General features: G+C 45.5%; 1 protein-coding gene across 3 annotated transcripts in view; it reads left to right on the top strand.

Moving 5' to 3' along the window:
- LOC120393792 (class I histocompatibility antigen, F10 alpha chain-like) overlaps nucleotides 1-14,134 on the top strand; it is a 29,289-nt gene extending 15,155 nt beyond the window's left edge. Inside the window, exons 3-7 of one of the 3 annotated variants that reach the window (XR_005592124.1) lie at nucleotides 3,698-3,973; nucleotides 5,551-5,826; nucleotides 7,649-7,750; nucleotides 8,168-8,258; nucleotides 13,794-14,134. Coding sequence is in view for 2 of the 3 variants with exons in the window: in XM_039518282.1 (XP_039374216.1) it covers nucleotides 3,698-3,973; nucleotides 5,551-5,826; nucleotides 7,649-7,750; nucleotides 8,168-8,200; nucleotides 13,794-13,801 (695 nt within the window). In the remaining variant the exon portion in view is untranslated. Of the gene's footprint in view, nucleotides 1-3,697; nucleotides 3,974-5,550; nucleotides 5,827-7,648; nucleotides 7,751-8,167; nucleotides 8,259-13,232 lie in introns of all 3 variants that reach the window. The other 2 variants (XM_039518282.1, XM_039518283.1) reach the window with 2 other exon arrangements.
- The last annotated feature ends 304 nt before the right edge of the window (nucleotides 14,135-14,438 follow it).

Genomic DNA, 14,438 nt, shown 5'->3' with positions numbered 1-14,438 from the left:
TGATCCGTTCCCCACACATTTCAATCTTCCTCGTGATCCCCACAGTGTTCTCTGTTCACCACAGCATCCCTCCCTCTCCTCTGAATTCTCTTTCCTGTCCCCATCCCCCTCCCTGCCTCCTGTCAGCCCAGGGATGGCTATATTAACTGAATCTGCTCTTGGTTGTGTGTGAGATGGGGGCCGTTGTTGTGACAGTTAGCCTGGCTGGAGGAAAATGGCAGCCAGCTGAACTGTGGTCCGTCAATGGCCTGATCCTTTCAGAGAATCACCTTGAGACAGTGGCCATGTGAAAAAGAGGCCAAGCATCCAAAGTTGGTTCTTTGCTGTTCCTAGATTGAGTTGAGGGCACGGGGAAGATGGAGCAGGGAAACAGAGTGAGCCTTTAAATGAGCCTGAGGTCATTTAAACCAGAGCAGAGGATAGTGTGGGGGACAGACTGTACCCCCTCCCCACAGGGACATGGGGGTTCTGTGAATGGAGGAGGTGGGGGATCAAGTGACCTTTTAGGACCCTGCAAAATTAATACAACCAGAGCAGGAGAGAGTGGCATACAGACCCTCTGCACTCCCTCTCTTCTCTAAAATGACCCTGACTACCAGAAGTGGGATCCTCAGAGAGCAGAAGAGAGCTGGAGGGGACAGACCCCTGCAGTATCCAGAGTGCTCCCTTTAGGGTCGTGCCGCCCTGCACCCCCTTCAGGGAGCATACAAGAACAAGTAGCAATGAGGTACTCCTAGAAGGTTGTGAACTCTCTGCAGTGTGGGGGGGTCTTTAGTGTACAAAGACCCCACAGATGTAGAGGGCGCCCCCTGCGGGTTTGGGTTACTCATAGACTTTAAGGTCAGAAGGGACCATTATGATCATCTAGTCTGACCTCCTGCACAATGCAGGCCACAGAATCTCACCCACCCACTCCTGGAACAAACCCCTAGCCTATGTCTGAGTTACTGAAGTCCCCAAATTGCGGTTTGAAGACCTCAAGCTGCAGAGAATCCTCCAGCAAGTGACCCGTGACCCGTGCCCCATGCTGCAGAGGAAGGCGAAAAACCTCCAGGGCCTCTGCCAATCTGCCCTGGAGGAAAATTCCTTCCCGACCCCAAATATGGCGATCAGTTAAACCCTGAGCATGTGAGCAAGACTCACCAGCCAGCACCCAGGAAAGAATTCTCTGTAGTAACTCAGATCCCAACCCATCTAACATCCCATCACAGGCGACTGGGCATATTTACCTGCTGATAATCAAAGATCAATTGCCAAAATTAGGCTATCCCATCATACCATCCCCTCCATAAATTTATCAAGCTTAGTCTTAAAGCCAGATATGTCGTTTGCTCCCACTACTCCCCTTGGAAGGCTGTTCCAGAACTTCACTCCTCTGATGGTTAGAAACCTTCGTCTAATTTCAAGTCTAAACTTCCTAGTGTCCAGTTTATATCCATTTGTTCTTGTGTCCACATTGGTACTAAGCTTAAATAATTCCTCTCCCTCCCTAATATTTATCCCTCTGATATATTTATAAAGAGCAATCATATCCCCCCTCAACCTTCTTTTGGTTAGGCTAAACAAGCCAAGCTCTTTGAGTCTCCTTTCATAAGACAGGTTTTCCATTCCTCGGATCATCCTAGTAGCCCATCTCTGAACCTGTTCCAGTTTGAATTCATCCTTCTTAAACATGGGAGACCAGAACTGCACACAGTATTGCAGATGAGCTCTCAGCAGTGCTTTGTATAACGGTACTAACACCTCCTCATCTCTACTGGCAATAACTCGCCTGATGCATCCCAAGACCGTATTAGCTTTGATCAACCAATACTCTGAGGTCCTTCTCCTCCTCCGTTACTTCTAGCTGATGTGTCCCCAATTTATGACTAAAATTCTTGTTATTAATCTAAATGCATGACCTTGCACTTTTCACTATTAAATTTCATCCTATTACTATTACTCCAGTTTACAAGGTCATCCAGATCTTCCTGTAAGATATTCTCTGTGTTAGCAATACCTCCCAGCTTTGTGTCATCCGCAAACTTTATTAGCACATTCCCACACTTTTTGTGCCAAGATCAGTAATAAAAAGATTAAATTAGATTGATCCCCAAACTGACCCCATAGGAACTCCACTAGTAACCTCCTTCCAGCCTGACAGTTCACCTTTCAGTACGACCTGTTGTAGTCTCCCCTTTAACCAGTTCCTTATCCACCTTTCAGTTTTCATATTGATCCCCATCTTTTCCAAATTAATTAATAATTCCCCATGTGGAACCGTGTCAGATCCCTTACTGAAATAGAGATAAATTAGATCCACTGCGTTTCCTTTGTCTAAAAAATCTGTTTCCTTCTTGAGAAGGATATCAGGTTGGTTTGGCGTGATCTACCTGTTGTAAAACCATGTTTTTCCCAATTACCATTGACCTCAATGTCCTTAACTACTTTCTCCTTCAAAAATTTTTCAAAGACCTTACATCCTACACATGTCAAACTAACAGGCCTATAGTTACTCGGATCACTTATTTTCCCTTTCTTAAAAATAGGTACTATGTTAGCAATACTCCAGTCGTACAGTGCCCCTGAGTTTACTGATTCATTAAAAATTCTTGCTAATGGGCTTGCAATTTCCTGTGCCAGTTCCTTTAATATTCTTGGATGAAGATTATCTGGCCCCCCCGATTTTTGTCCCATTAAGATGTTCAATTTTTGCTTCTACCTCGGATGTGGTAATATCTACCTCCATAGCCTCATTCCCATTTGTCATCCTACCATTATCCTTAAATTCGTCATTAGCCTCATTAAAGACTGAGGCAAAGTATTTGTTTAGATATTGGGCCATGCCTGGATTATCCTTAACCTCCATTCCATCCTCAGTGTTTAGCGGTCCCACTTCTTCTGTCTTTGTTTTCTTCTTATTTATATGGCTATAGAACCTTTTACTATGGGTTTTAATTCCCTTTGCAAGGTCCAACTCTACATGGCTTTTGGCCTTTCTCACTTTATCCCTGCATGATCTGACCTCAATAAGGTAGCTTTCCTTGCTAATCCTTCCCATCTTCCAACCCTTGTATGCTTTCTGCTTTTTCTTAATCATCTCTCTGAGATGCTTGCTCATCCAGCTTGGTCTATAACTCCTGCCTATGATTTTTGTCCCCTTTCTTGGGATGCAGGCTTCTGATAGTTTCTCCAACTTTGACTTGAAGTAATTCCAGGCATCCTCCACCTTTACATCGACACGTTCTTCAGTCCAATCCACTTCCCTAACTAATTTCCTTAATTCTTTAAAGTTAGCCCTTTTGAAATCAACAAACCCTAGTCCCAGATCTATTTTTGTTTATCCTTCCATCTAGTTTGAACTGAATTAGCTCATGATCACTCGAACCATGGTTGGCCCTAACAACTATTTCTTCTATGAGGTCCTGACTTCTCACCAAAACCAAATCTAAAATGGCATCCCCTCTTGTTGATTCTTCAACTACTTGGTGAAGACATCTATAGCTATCACATCAAGAAAAATCTGAACCCTATTATTATTACTGTTCCCTCCTTAAAGGAACTGGGAAGGTGTAGGACCCAACAGCATAAGTGTGAACCCCATTTCTCAGGGGAGGGAGGGTCCAGTAGCAAGGGGAGGACCCACTGGGCTACCTGCGGTGGGGTCTTGATGAGATTCTCATAGAGAGGCTGCTGCTGACCCTCAGCTGTGTTTCAGACTTTCACATTATCCAGATGATACTTGGCTGTGATCTCCAGGAAGACAACACCACTTGGGGGTTTTACCAGGATTCATATAACGAACGAGACTTTCTTACCTTCGATAAGGAGACCATGTCTTGGGTAGCAGCAGATATTGGGGCTCAGATCACCAAAAGGAGATGGGATGCTGAAGTATTTGACAACCAGCGATGGAAACATTACCTGGAGGAGGAATGTATTCCCTGGCTAAGGAGTTCTCTAGAGTACGGGAAGGAGACTCTGCAGAGGAAAGGTAAGGCGGGGGACAAGCCCCACCCAGGAGGTTACTACTAGTTACACCTCCATTCCCCAATCCTAGTTCCAAAATGGAGCAGGGAGGTAAGGGTCCGTTCAGCTAACCGTGCACCAGGGATGGGTGGGTAAACACCCTCATCCCCCCCCCCCCCCCCCCAGCTCTGCTGGAAAACAAGATAAGAAATTGAAAATGTTAAAAGCAGTTCACTGTAGAGAAGCTGACCAAATGAACCCAAATTTGCAGAGCAAATTCTGCCTCTTCCCCTGGTGTGACACAGTAGTTATCAAGGTAATCTGCCTATGCATGTGCATTTTAGAGCTTAGTTTTGCATTTGCATATTGCATTTTGCTTAATTATGGAAGTGCCACCACTTCTATGGACACCACCTTCATTCGTCATGTAATTCTTCCTCATTCACTTTCTGTACCATCATATTTGTTGTGTTAACCCCGGCCCATGTCCCACCAATGATGATATTTTGTTCTTGTCGTGTCTTTGTCCAAACTTCTCTCACAGTCATCTATGTATTGCCCTCCACACACTAATCTGGAAGAAGGCTCCCCTTGTCCTTAAAGTTTCCCCCCTCAAGACCTACCTTTGCTGCAACACTTTCTTACTTATTCCTTGATTCTTTTATTAAGAAGACATCAGATAATCACACTCAGATTTATTACCAAAGCTTTTTAGTTAAAGATTAATCAGCACAAACATAGAAGGGGAAGAGGTTAAATGCTTTAACACTCCGACTCAGGAGGACAGTTGCAGCGCAGTCTGCTTCAAAATGTTAACTCACTATTACCCATGTATGTACCTTGTTACCATGGACACAAATTTCCCAAATTAGTTAGCATCATTACACACCCTAATTTTTCCCTTCCCAAACAGTTTGCGCTTGCTGTTCAAGGTTACTTGAAATTTGTACCCAGTTTTTTGCAACATACTAGTTGCTTATTTCTCTCTCAAATCTCAGCAGAACATTATCTTGACCTTTGCCATCTTTACAAATGCCAAGAAGAAAATGCCGTACACAGCAGTGTAATGTGTATTTTGGTGCCAAGGGGCTGGGAAACTGATTTTTCAACATAAGGGTAAATCCTTTTGAAATCCATAATATTGGGTAAATAGATTTGGTAACAATCTACAAGAAATTAGCCAAATAATATTAGCTAGTTTGAGGGGCAGTTTAGCTCTGTGTGTCACTTTTTGTTAATTGGACCCTTTCCATCTCTAAATGGTCAGTTTATCCAGTCCATTTTTTGCTCCCTGGCCAGGGACTGAAAGGAGATGGGCCCAAACCTAGCATGTGATTGACACCTGTATCTGGAGCTTAGTGAAGCCTTTCAAGGTACTTGTGTCACTGTGGCTGAGAGCAGAGTCCAGGTCAGGGACCTGGATTTAGGATTCACTGTTGCTGATGCTGTGAATTTGGCACAGAAATCCTCTAACATTCCATCTCATGGACTCTCATCCTCTCCCACTGCCGGGGTCTCGGAATTTCATGCTGCAAAGCTCCAGCAAAGGCTGCCTGGATTAGAGCTTGAAAACAACTAACTTCAATTTCTTCTTTTTCCCAGTGCGCCCAACAGCTAGAGTGAGTGACAGGTCATCTCATGACGGCCTCACCACCCTCTCCTGTAAGGTCAGTGGGTTCTACCCCCGGGACATCACCGTTACCTGGCTGAAAAATGGGGAAAGCAGACAGCAGGAGACCTATTCTGAAGGCATCCTACCCAGTGGGGACGGGACCTACCAGACCTGGGTGACAATGGAGATTAATCCCAAGATCAAAGCCCATTATTCATGTCACGTGGAGCATGAAAGCCTGTTAGAGCCACTCTCTGTCTCCTGGGGTAAGGAGTTTGTGTGTTTGTCTGTTTTCCAGTGGGAGAGGGGGAATCCATTAAACTCAACCCCTGAAAAATTCTCATTCGGATTTATAGGCTGAAGCTGGAATTTCCTGAGGGTCTGTGAGTCCCTGTCCCCTTTGGCCCTGTCCCTCTGCAGTCAAGTTCTAGTGCTAGAGTTGGGACCCACAGTGCCTGGGGCTCATGTCTTGCTCTCCAGTTTGCTGCCTCTGGGGCTGTTGGATACATCCGAGCAATACAGTGTCTCTGAAGGGAGAAGATTAACAATGAGACATTAAGACCTGAAAGGACCATTCTAATAATCTGATCTGAGCTCCTGCATAGCCCAGGGCAGGGGGGAATCACACCAGGGACCCCAGCATCTAGTCTGGTCATGTGGGGGCAAACGAGATCTGATCCTTCAGAAAGAGATGCCCATTCCAGATGTAAAGTCTCCAAGGGATGGAGAATTTACCACATCCCAGGGGAAGTTTAAATCTGCCCCTTATTTCCAGACAGACAGAATTGGTCTTGCTTCAGCTTGCAACCCGGTCTCAACTTCATGCGCTCGTGGTCCTGCCATGAGTGCAGGGGACGGGACTAGATGACCTCTCGAGGTCCCTTCCAGTCCTATGATCCAGCAGGTTCTCAGAAACTTGGCTCTACGGGCCCTTCATTCTTGTCCATGTGGCCAGAGAGAGAAGTTTAATGTTGGGAGCAGCTTGTTTCTGTGCGCAGTGATGCTGGAAGGGAGGGTGTGGCCTTGGAATGGAGCGAGGAGGCAGCTTAGAGTCCTGCATCAGGGAGGAGAGTCTCCGATGCCCCTAGCACAAGGAAGTCAAGGAAGAATTTTTTACACCTGGAGCTGCCTTCCAGCCATCTTTTTGCTTGGTTAATCGGGGTGTGCAAAAATGCAGCATTTGGAAGTGCAAACAATTTCTAAAAGGGCAGCCTGCACTGGAAATCTAGTCAGCAGATGGTTTCACATCATAATGCTGCTACCACGTCCCCTGCCAATTTTTGTGTCATAAACCACATTTCCTTATTCTCTTTAGAAATATTTTTCTTTTTGCTGTATTATTATGTGGCTCTTTCAGACATCAGGAGAAGCTGATTAGTGAAACTGAATGTGTATAGAGAACTCGGGGTTTAACAGGTGTATATAAACCAAGAACAGTATTAAAATATCTCTATCATCCCCTCTTCACTTCCTTCCCCCTCAAAAAACATGCATTGTGTCTGTAATGCCATTCATGGCTGGGAAATCCAGAGCTTTGAGGTCAGTTTCCAGTTTGTCACCAGACTCCCACAATGGGATTGTGTTACATTAGTCACAAAAGTCATCGTGGTCAAAGGCGGGTTAGGGGCTGAGAGCCAGGACTCCAGGGTTCTGTCCTTGGCTCTAGAAGGGGAGTGAGTTCTTGTAGGTTAGAGCAGGAGGGGCTGGAAATCAGGATTCCTAGGGTCTGTTCCTGGCTCTTGCACTGACTCACTGTGTGATCTTCAACAAGTCTTCCCCCTTTCGGGATGATACTGACATCCATGCTCTCCCATAGTTAGGTGTATGAAGATTGATTAATGTTATAAAAGTCTTCTATTTTAAGCGCTACATATTTATTATGAATTGAACTGGTAGAGGCTGTGTCCAGGGCTTTCTGTTGTGGGGTGCAATGCATGGTGGGTGCATGGTGGCTGCACTGGAAGGGGTGGAGGGTTGCAGGACCAGCCGTAACCTGAGGAGCTGACTGACTGATCCCTGCTGTGGGATGAAAGGGAGGTTTTAGTGAGTGAGGGTTCCCCATCGATCATTCTCTCCATTCCATTTCAGAACCAAATAACAACCTGATTCCCACTGTGGCTGGAGTTATCACTGCAGTTGTCCTGATTGGTGTTATAATTGGAGTAGTCGTCTGGAAAAAGAAACACTCAGGTAAAGAGCCTGGGATGGGGGGATTCCCTGGACTTGCCGGGCACTGCACATAGCCCTAAGGACAACAGCAGTACAGGAGCCAGTGTCAGTGCGGTGTAACTGCCCCATTGCAGGACTGAGCTGATGACACCCAATGGGAGCTGCTGGAGGGCCAGACCCAGAAACTGGTTGTTGGGTTACAGTTTATATGGGGTTAGGTTTTCCAAAGAGCTCAGCAGCCCGTGCACTGAGGTCTTTGGAAACTGTCTCGTTGTGTCTTTCTCTCCTGCCAGTTGTGAGCGCCTGGGACCTTGAGTCCATTACTGAGCGCCAGGGGTCTGTGCTGGGCCAGGAACCACGTTTCTAGCTGTGGACACAGATTGGAGTCAGTTCCTGCCTTGGGAGCTGCATTCACTGAAATTTGCCTTTTCTCTGCAGGGAGGAATGGAGACGGCTACGTTGTAGCTCAGGGTAAGTGACAGGAGACTCATCACCTCTTTTCAAGTGGCCACCTCTGAACAATCGTCAGGTATTTGCTTGTGTATTTTAGCCTAGAGGCACTGACAGGATATCCTCACTCCCACTCATAGGCCTTGTCTACTGTCATAGGTCTCACCTCCACTCTGAACTTTACGGTACAGATGTGGGGACCTGCATGAACACCTAAGCTTAACTACCAGCTTAGATCTGGTCTCGCTGCCACCATCCAGATTTCTGAGTTATCTGGAAAACTCTTCCCCTCCAAAAACCTTCCCATCCCTGGTTAGCCTTGAGAGACTCCTCCACCAATTCCCTGGTGAGTCCAGATCCAGTTTCCTTGGAAAAAATCAATCAGGTTTTTAAAAAGAAGGCTTTTAATTAAAGAAAAGAAAGGTAAAAGAAAAAAACCTCTGGGAGACAGCATATAAGCTGATCTCACAAACAGCAGATTTAAAACACAGGATGTTCCCCTGGGAAAAACCTTAGTACTCACAGGAATACCCAATTTGATAATTCCCCTAATTGCACAAAGGCAAGTTACAGAAAAAATAAACATAAACCTATTTATTCCTTTCTAAAACTTACTACTCTGATAAGAGGCTGGGTCCTTGATCTTTTCCACTCCGGCTGAAACTGAAAACTCTAAACAAAGGAAACTTCCCTCCTTCCTTTTGAAACGTCTTGTTTCCCCCATTGGTTCCTCAGGTCAGGTGTCAGCTAGACTAGGTGAACTTCTTAACCCTTTACAGGTAAAAGAGGCATTAACCCTTAACTATCTGTTTATGACATCTACACTGAGGATTTTAGGGAAATCTCCAACTAATTCTCTAGTACCACAGAATCGTAGGACTGGAAGAGACCTCGAAAAGGACACCTACTCCAGTTCCCTGCACTCATGGCAGGGCTAGATATTATCTAGGCCAGGGGTGGCCTGAGAAGGAGCCCAGATTTACCAATGTACATTGCCAACGAGCCATAGTAATACGTCAACAGCCTCCCCATGCCTCCCGCCTGCTGCGATCAGCTGTTTCTTGTGCGCAGGAGGCTCTGGGGATAGGAGGTTTGAGGACATGGTAGGCTTGGGGAAAGGGGTGGAGTAGGGGGCACGGCCTGGGGCAGAGCAGGGGGTTGAGCAGTGAGCACCCCCCACCCCCTGCACACTGGAAACTTAGCGTCTATAGCTCCAGCCCCAGAGTCAGTGCCTATGCAAGCAGCTGCATATAAACCTCTGAAGAGCCACCCACAATCTAGACCATCCCTGACTAACCTGCTCTTAAAAACTTCTAATGGGGGAGATTCCACAACTTTTCTAGGCAATTTATTTCAGTGCTTAACCACCCTGACATGATTTTTTTCCCTAACATCCAACCTAAGCCTCCCTTGCTGCAATTTAAGCCCGTTGCTTCTTGTTCTGTCCTCAGAGGTTGATGAAAACCATTTTTTCCCTCCTCCTTGTAACAACCTTTTATGTACTTGAAAACTGTTATCACATCTTCTCCTCAGTTCTCTCTTCTGTGACTGAAAGAATTGGTTTGTTTAATCTTCCCTCATAGGTCATGTTTTCTAGATCTTTAATCATTCTTGTTGCTCTCCTGTGGACTTTCTCCAGTTGGTCCAAATCCTTCCTGGACACAATACTCCAGTTGAGGCTGTATCAGCACAAAGTAGAGCGGAAGAATTACTTCTCATATCTTGCTTACGACACTCCAGCTAATACATCCCAGAATGATGTTTGCTTTTTTTGCAACAGTGTTACACTGCTGAGTCATATTTAGCTTGTGGTCCACTATGACCCCTAGATCCCTTTCTGCCATACTCCTTCCTAGGCCATCATTTCCCAATTCAGTTGCACACATAAAGGTTGTTTCTTCCTAAGTGGGGTCATTTACATTTGTCCTTACTGAATTTCATCCTATTTACTTCAGACCGTTTCTCCAGTTTGTCCAGATCATTTTGAATTTTAATCCTATCCTCCAAAGCACTTGCAACCCTTCCCACCTTAATATCATCCACAAACTTCATGAGTGTACTCTCTATGCCATCATCTAAACCATTGATGAAGACATTGAACAGAACCAGACCCAGAACTGATCCGTGAGGGACCCCACTCGTTATGCCCTTTCAACATGACGGAACTATTGATAACTGCTCCCTGGGAACGGTTTTCCAACCAATTCTGCACCAACCTTGTAGTAGCACCATCTACACTGTATTTCCCTAGTTTGCTAATGAGAAGGTCCTGTGAGACAGTACTAAAAGACTTACTAAAGTCAAGATATACCACATCTACCATTTCCCCCATATACACAAGGGTTGTTACCCTGTCAAAGAAAGCTATCAGGTTGCTTTGACACAATTTGTTCTTGACAAATCCATGCTGACTGTTACTTATCTTATTATCTTCTAGGTGTTGCAAATTGCTTAATTATTTGCCCCATTATCTTTCTGGACACTGAAGTTAAACTGACAGGTCTGTAATTCCCTGGGTTGTCCCTAATCCCCTTTTTATAGATTGGCACTATATTTCCTCTCTTCCAGTCCTCTTTCCCATCTTCCATGACTTTTCAGAGATATTGGCTCAGATATCTCCTCTGTCAGTTCCTTGAGTATTCTAGGATGCATTTCATCAGGCCTTGGTGACTTGAAGACATCTAATTTGTCTAAATAATTTTTAACTTGTTCTTTCCCTATTTTAGCCTCAGATTCTACCTCAATTTCACTGGTGTTCACAATGTTAGACGTCCAATCGCTATGAAACGTTTGGGTGAAAACTGAAACATAAAACATTTAGCCCTTTTCCCATTTTCATATGGTCTGTTGTTGTCTTTCCTTCCTCATTGGCTAATGGGCCCACCCTGTCCTGGGTCTTCCTCTTGCTTCTAATGTATTTGTAGAATGTTTTCTTGTTACCCTTTATGTGTCTAGCTAGATTGATCTCATTTTGCACCTTGGCCTTTCTAATTTTGCCCCTACATACTTGTGTTATTTGTTTACAGTTATCCTTCGTCATTTGACCTAGTTTCCACTTTGTTGTAGGACTCTCTTTTGATTTTTAGATCATTGAAGATCTCCTGGTTAAGAGAGTCCTACACAAAGTGGCTTCAGTGTCGTCTCTTTCCAGCCTTCATTTGTTTCCTGTGCAGTGGTTTAGTTTGCACTTATGCTCTTGATAATGTTTCCTTGAGAACTTTCCAACTCTCCTGAACTGTTTTTGCCCTTAGACTTGGTTCCTATGGGATCTTACCTAGCAATTCCCTGAGTTTGCTAAAATCTCTGCCTTATTAAAATCCATTATTTTATTCTGTTTTCCCTCCTACAATTCCTTAGATTAACGAACTCTCTCATTTCATGATCACTTTCACCCAAGCTACCTTCCACTTTCAAATTCTCAACCAGTTCCTTCCTCTTTGTCAAAGTCAAATCTAGAGCAGCCTCTTCCCTAGTAGCTTTCTCCACCTTCTGAAAGAAAAATTGTCTCCAGTACATCCCAAGAACTTGTTGGATAATCTGTGCCCTGCGGTGTTATTTTCCCAACAGATGTCTTCTTCGGTAGTGTAGAGTGGCTGTAGACACATGTTCTATAACTTTGCTCAGAAGAAGTTTAGATGATAGTGGTTAAAAACACCTGAACCCCATCTTCTCAATTACTCCACCTTTGCTATCACTGGTGGAATTGCATTGCTTGCGGGTATGGGTCCCAATTTTGCTCGTGTAGACAAGGCGATAGGAATGCATACGGTGGTTTGGGGCTGAATTATTATCCCCCTAGAGCTGTGCTGTGTATGTCTGAGTGTGACCCTGAAGGTGTCTGACCTGCTTTTAATGTTACACTTCTTTTGACTTACCTGAAAGTTGGTTTGGTGCTTGTGAAATCTGGGCCTGATCCAAAGCCTGTTGAAGCCAATGGGAGTCTTTCCATTGACTTCGGATCAGCACCACTCTGTCACCTCGATGCCAAGTAGTTCAGATCCCCTCCTCAATTGTCTCCTGCAATTAGCTTTAGGAACAGACCAAGACTGAAACTATGGGAAATATTTACATAAATTATCGACTGCATCTGAGGCCACCTAATGCCTGGCAGCAAGAGTTGGTATAAATTGCACAGATCTGCCGGGCCTTGCTAGGGTGTAGGAGTCCAGCTCTCTCTTTACCCTCTCAGGGCTGCTTCCAGCGGGTAATGGACAGCGTTTGAGAAGTGCCAACAAAACCTCCTCAGAGCACCACCCTTCCTCCTATAGTTGGCCCTCAGTCATGCCTCCCTCTTTCCTCCTCATTACTTGAGAATAATGGAAATTCACATGCAAAAACCTTGTTAACGTGGAGTTAAGGTTGCAGGTGCTCAACCCTGCCCCGGGCTCCCTGTATCCTTTCAGAATGGGAGTGTTTAATTCCCAGAAGTCAAAGGTTGGCAAACCAGGATATGCAGAGGTATCATGGCCAAATTCACAGCCACAAAAAACACATCACGGACCATGAAATCTGTACAGATTTCACAGGGGAGATTTCAGACTGGGGGTCCTGACCCAAAAGAAGGTTGGGGGGCATTGCAAGGTTGTTGTAGGGGATCACAGCATTGCCACCCTTATTTCTGTGCTGCCTTCAGAGCTGGGTAGCCAGAGAACGGTGGCTGCTGGCCGGGCACCCAGCCCTGAAGGCAGTGCCCCACCAGCAGCAGTGCAATGAATTTAGGTGTGAAAGACTCTAGTGAGAGGGATTTCTCTGTGGCTGCTGATACAGCATTGGCTGAGATCAGCTTTTGTAATGATAAACCCAGCTGCTTCAGAGAACAGTCTCCAATGAAACTGCAGGGAGGAAGCAGGAGGGACAGAGTCCAGCACCTGAGGCTACAGGAACACAGGGTCTCTGACGCTTGAGCTAAGAGCTTTGTCAGCAGTGTTAGAGATTTTTGTCCACTGAACACTGCAGCCACTAGGGGGACCATCCCACAGCAGAGTGCACTGTCATTGCAAAACATTATGGCAGGTTCCCTTTAATAGACATTGCCTGTGTTTAACTTCTGCAGCTTAACAGAGCCTGTTGGAGTCTGTGCCACAACCTGAGGGGATCCCAGAGAGGAAGATTGATGAGCTCTAGTCTGTCTCCCTTCAAGAACCAATCAACCTCTCCCTAGCTTTTCTTTGGCACTTGGAGCGTCCCATGTGGGATTTCTAGGCTCATCTATCTGCTCACTGAACCAATTTTTACTTTTCAGATGTAATAGTTTTCTGTAAAAATGTTTTATTTGCACAAAATAATTTCCAAAATTTTAATGGATAAAAACTTTTTTAGTAAGATTTTAGTATTTGCTACATTTAGTGCGTGCACTCAGTGCTCTGTGCCGTGCAGTACTGTTTGCACACCCTGTACCATATGCGAGATATGTGAGCAGTAACTGCTTGTGTGTATATGGTGGGGGATGTGGGGTTTTTTCAGTAGAATTTAATGATTATAACATGGTCAGTTTCCTGGTCTGCTCACAGCTGGTAGCACTGTTGCCATCATCAGTCGAGAGAGGCTGTTGGACAGGAATAAGTGTCTGCGTTTAGTTTATAAGTGCCTCTAATGTCCTTTTCACCATTCACAGAGCCATAGACATGCTGGGCTAGAAGGGACCTCAAGATGTCATCAAGTCCCGCCTCTGATCTCGGGCAGCACCAAGTAAACCTAGACCAGTCCTGACAGGTGTTTGTCCAGCCTGTTCTTAAAAACCTCCAATGACAGGGATTCCACATCGTCTCTAGGCAACCTGAAGTTGGGCATTTTTCTAATGTTGTGTTTGTAGACTGTGCCTCAGTTTCCCCCATGTGCTGCATGTCTAACCAAGGTGGGAGGGGACCAGTGTACCAATGTTGCAGAGAACCAGGTGTGACCCAGTCTAGCAGCCTGGACCCCAGACCATGGCCTGGACACTTCGTAACTTAGCGACTAATGACCCAAAGGCCCATCCCAACTTGGAGCCAGCCAGTTATGGGCAGCAGAGAGAACAAAGAGCTGAAGAGAGGGTCACCTGGAGATCGGTTTGCCCGGGAAAGAAGACAAAGGATGGAGGTGGGGCCTTGGAGGTGACACAGGGTGGGCTGCAGAAACTGCACTTCTGGGCTGGGAACAAAGAGCAGCCTGAGCCCACCTGGACGGGGACAGACCCAGATGGACGCCCCAGAGAACGTCTTGTGCTGTGCTCCAGACATACAATAAACACTTCTGTGTTGCGCTGGCTGAGAATCACTGC

The sequence above is a fragment of the Mauremys reevesii genome, unplaced genomic scaffold, assembly GCF_016161935.1.
Source record: "Mauremys reevesii isolate NIE-2019 unplaced genomic scaffold, ASM1616193v1 Contig30, whole genome shotgun sequence".
Classification (NCBI taxonomy): Eukaryota; Metazoa; Chordata; order Testudines; family Geoemydidae; genus Mauremys; species Mauremys reevesii.
This window is presented reverse-complemented; position numbering and strand designations above follow the sequence as displayed.